The sequence below is a fragment of the Vicugna pacos genome, chromosome 11 (assembly GCF_048564905.1).
Source record: "Vicugna pacos chromosome 11, VicPac4, whole genome shotgun sequence".
Lineage (NCBI taxonomy): Eukaryota > Metazoa > Chordata > Mammalia > Artiodactyla > Camelidae > Vicugna > Vicugna pacos.
In genome coordinates, this window is record NC_132997.1 from 90,805,054 (window position 1) to 90,809,422 (window position 4,369).

The 4,369-nt window shown below is 51.8% G+C and overlaps 1 protein-coding gene across 2 annotated transcripts; it reads right to left on the bottom strand.

Moving 5' to 3' along the window:
- Window positions 1-569: 569 nt before the first annotated feature.
- PRLHR (prolactin releasing hormone receptor) lies at window positions 570-2,909 on the bottom strand. 2 transcript variants are annotated; one of them, XM_006200168.3, is made up of 2 exons: window positions 2,799-2,909; window positions 570-2,536 (listed from the first exon to the last, which is right to left on the bottom strand). In XM_006200168.3, the coding sequence occupies exon 2, from the start codon at window positions 2,524-2,526 to the stop codon at window positions 1,414-1,416; it is 1,113 nt and encodes a 370-aa protein (XP_006200230.1). In that variant the 5' UTR covers window positions 2,527-2,536; window positions 2,799-2,909; the 3' UTR covers window positions 570-1,413. The 2 variants fall into 2 exon arrangements, with proteins under 2 accessions (XP_006200230.1, XP_072828472.1); XM_072972371.1 differs by having other exon boundaries at window positions 570-2,532; window positions 2,799-2,877.
- Between the last annotated feature and the right edge of the window lie 1,460 nt (window positions 2,910-4,369).

Here is a 4,369-nt window from a genome sequence, read left to right on the forward strand (position 1 = left end):
TTCCCTTCCTTTCAGGGCACACTGCAATGAGTGAGTGAGCTCATTGAGAGTAAGAGGAGAGGAGAGGCAGGGAAATATTGTTTAGTGAGCTGGGGCAGGACTGGAACCTTCTAGTTGATAACTGAATGTCTATAGACACTAGCCCATGCCCTGTATGCCACAAGGGCTAGTCTGACAGCTGTAAATCATGTATCATTTTCCAAGACTTCTGCCTTCACTTCTACAGCCACTGTTCCAACGTCAGTGTGGAAACCCTTGTCCCAGGGCACCTGTCCTCATTTAAAGTACTCGTGGGAAGGTAAGATAAGGATTAGCAGCCTGGTATCATTGCCCAACAGTCTTTACCTGTTCCCTTAACCCTGGAAGGTATTTAGTGTTTGGTCTGTGTATCCCATAGGTGGCAGTTTATTTTTCTGTTCTGGCCTTAAGTAAACTTCTCCCAGTTCTTGTATTCTGAGTTGATCATGTTCCAAGTATGTCATCACAGAGCAGGTGCTGAACAGTCAGTCAACAGCTGTTGATCTGTTGCAAGATCAATTAGAGAATGCAAGAGAATTCTATGGCACATGGTTTATTGAGTATTCAGAAAGCCAAATATTTGACTGCCTGCTTGTAACAAACACTGGGTGTGTATACACAAACATACACACAGATAGGATGTCTGTCCTATGCAGTCATATATCTTTTTCAGTAATTTGAACCTTTTTCTATTTATCTGTCTCTTCATCGACTAATTCATCTCATCATTTGCAAATAGAAATTGGGGAATGAGGAGGGAAAACAATCGCAAAACCTTTTGAAAGGCAGATTGTAAGTGATTTTTATACTATAAATTCAAGTGTATTTAAAATTAAAATCCTTTTGGCATATAAAGGTCTTATTCAGGAAAGGCTGAAATTTTATATGTAGATTTGCAATACATATTTCTCTGGAATCCTAGAAATTAATGGGTTTAAATTGACTAAGCAGTATCAGGTATTGTACCTCAGTTGAGCCCCTTTTAAAAGGCAACGTGAAAAACTTTACCAGCCCCAATACAGTCATTTTAAATCCCATACTCACTGTTCCTTCATCACTGTATTGAACAAGTAGAAGGGAAAGCAAGGAAGGCAGCTTCTGGACCCAGAGAAAGAGCTTTGTTTGGCCTTCAAGGGCATAAGGAGGAAATAATAAATCCTCTTTCCCTGGGCTTTTCCAAGCAAAGCACAAGACTCCCACCAAAGCCCACTGAACATTTTACAAAGACACAAGGCAAGGTAAGATAGCTGGATAAGAGGGCTAGGCTGGAAGTTTTGCCCCATATTGGCTTAGTATTAGCTTAGCTCTGGAATAAACTCTCCAATCTGGCCTCGGGTGAGCACCTGAGAGACCACTGTAGGTGAAGCTCCCCGGCCAAGGCCCAGTGCAGTGGCATCAGATGACCACGCTGACTGTCATGCTCTGGCCATGAGGCACTATCTTCCGGGGCCAAGCGAGCAATAGCTTGCGTAGCTCCTCGCGGAAGCTGTCATGCAACCAGGCGTAGATGAAGGGGTTATAACAAGCCGAGCTCATTGCAAGCCAGTGGCAGAGCAGCTGCACTAACCCAAAGGCGTAGGGGTCTATGGCGCGCGGGTCGAGGTCCCGCAGAAGGTTGAAGACGTGCAGCGGCAGCCAGCAGACCGCGAACACCACCACAACCACCACCAGCAGGCAGAAGGTGCGGCGGCGTCGCGCACGGTCCCAGTCGGCCTGGTTCTGGGTCACGCAGCCCGGCACCACGCGGTTCCGTAGCTTTACCGACACCCGGACATAAGACAGGAGGATGACCAGCAGGGGGAGCAGGTAGGTGACAAGCAGCAGCCCCCAAGCGTAGAGTTGGCGTTGGCGTTCCTGGGACCCCCAGAACTCCTCGCAGAGGCGCACGCGGTGCGGTTTGATCTCGATGTGGTAGGTGTGTAAGGCGGCCGGCAGCGCCAGCACCGCGGACAGCGCCCAGATGGCCAGCACCGCATAGGCGCTAAAGCGCAGCGAGATGCGCCGGCGCAGTGGGTGCACCAGCACGACGTAGCGATCAACCGCGATGGTGGTGAGCGTGAACACCGACACATAGACAGTGACGGGCTGCAGGAAGAAAACCAAGTGGCACAGGCCGCCGCCGAACACCCAGCCGCGCGGCTCGAAGGCGTAGGCGAGCGTGAGCGGCACGCAGGCGGCGCACATGAGCACGTCTGACAAGGCCAGGTTACCAATGAGGAAGTTGGTCACGTTATGCAGCCGACGCACCCGTGCGATCACCAACACCAGCAGGCAGTTGCCTACCAACCCAACGACCACCACGATGCAGTAGAGCAGCACAATTAGCCCCTTCAGCTGATGCACCAGCTGCAGGCTCTGGAACGGCGTGATGGCCTGAGCGCCTGGACCAGCCGCAGATCCATTGCCCAGCAAGGCCTCTGCGCTCTGGTTGGCTGGAGTTGAGGCCCCTGGCGGCAGCCCAGAAAATAAGTCATGGGCCCCGGGACCCCGAGTTGGCAATGAGGTCATGGCCACCTGTCTAAAAAGAATCAAAGTCCGTCATTTCCCATTCTCCATCCGCCTCTCTCCTACACCAACCGTCCTCCCACCTCAATTACCCAAATATTCCCTTTGGAAAAATTGTCCACAATAAATAACAACAAAACTAAAAATATTGTTCACCCCACCTCTGCAAAATAAAATCTATGCGTGGTTAGATGGGCACAGGTTATTTAAATGCCTTCTACCCAATTTAGAGTCCTCACAGGTCACACAGGCCAGACTCAGAAGCACAGTCCTACCTGGTGACTGGGGCTTGGCCTGCGGGAAGGCGCTCCGGGGAAGGAGGGGCAGAATCCTGACTGTCACCTAGATGTCCTCCATCCAAGACGGCAGTGCAGGCTTCTAGCTTTCTCCGCAGAGCTGAACAGATTCAAGAGTTCCCAGTGGGCTCACAGCTTTTGAGAGGGACTGGGAGCGCCTCCCCTCCGCCCCGCCTCCCACTCCAGCTCTCCCTTGTATGGAAAATAAGGGCGGAGCATGCACCTCCCGACTCTGCGCTAAGAGAACTAGAGAGGGGGACAGTGTGAGGAGGATGACAACAGACAAGGAAGGAGGGGCCGGCAACCTGGGCCAGAGGGACGGGGGAGAATCTTGACTGAGGGAGCTTGCTGCGTCCTGGGAGAGTCTCGCTCCGGAGGAGAGTGCAGTGGACTAGGGTGAGGAAGGGCATGAAGCGCCAGGCTGTCGGAATGATCTGATGTCGTTTCCATAGGGAAGGAGCAGGAGAGGAAGTGGGGTGGGGCATCGAGATACACTACTGGATGTAGGGGAGAAGTGAGGGACCCGCCCTTAAGCGCTGGATCCTGCGTAGAGTCCTGGCTTAGGTTAAGAGAGTCGCGTAGTGAGTTCTGTCAGAGATTTAAAATTTAGAGCTTGGAACTCGCTGCAGACCTTCGGGCCCTCGCGTTCCCCGGGACCCAGTGAGCCCGTTGCCTAGGCTGGCGTTGCATTTCGGGAGCCTCAGATCCGACCATGGGTTCAGCACAGAGGAGAGCTCCCGCCAGCTGGGCTGCGTGATGCTTGTGTGCCTGGAAGCAATTAGGAAGTTCAGCCCCTCTCTGAGTCCCCTGCAGCTCTAGAAGGGACCTGGACTGTTCAAAGAGTCGCCTTGCTGCCTGCATCCTGAGCTGGGGCTGCAGACTCCAAGAGCAGTAGGGCGGAGGGGAGGTAGATGAACCAGGGTCTCTGGGGATGCAAAGGTGGGGATTTGTACTCCTGTGGGTCACCGCACGCAGTGCCAGTGACGGCGCGTATACCTCCTTAGGTCAGAGAATGCAGCCTTCATGCCAGTTACCCTAGACAACTAGACAGGCACACTTCAATACCTGCTCCCCACTCCGCTACTCACCCTTTCTTCTCACTCTTTCTCAGCTACTGTTCTCTATTCCTTATTTGCCTGACAATACCAGTATGGAATGTAAGTTTCTGGACCCTACCCTCTCCTTTCTTGAGTAAATACCCCTATGCCTCTTCACCTCATTTTAGGATAACACACACACACACACACACGCGTGCGCGCGCGCGTAATTGTAGGATTTCCACCAGCATGACAAATGTAGTAAACATTTGAGAACCCTTAAAGTTGCACAGAATCTTTAGTTATATTAAGTCATGATTGAAATGCAAATTAACCTGGACCAGGGTAGGGGAGGCCAGAAGGAGACTTTGTAACCCCCCTCCTTTGAAGCTATCTCATCCCTTCACCTTTTATTTCCTTTTCTCAGAGGTTGGAGCTTTGTTGTCTCCTCTCTGGAAAGCCCTTGTACTTTGTCTCCTGGCTACAGATATCCCTGTTAGGCTGGAAAGAAGT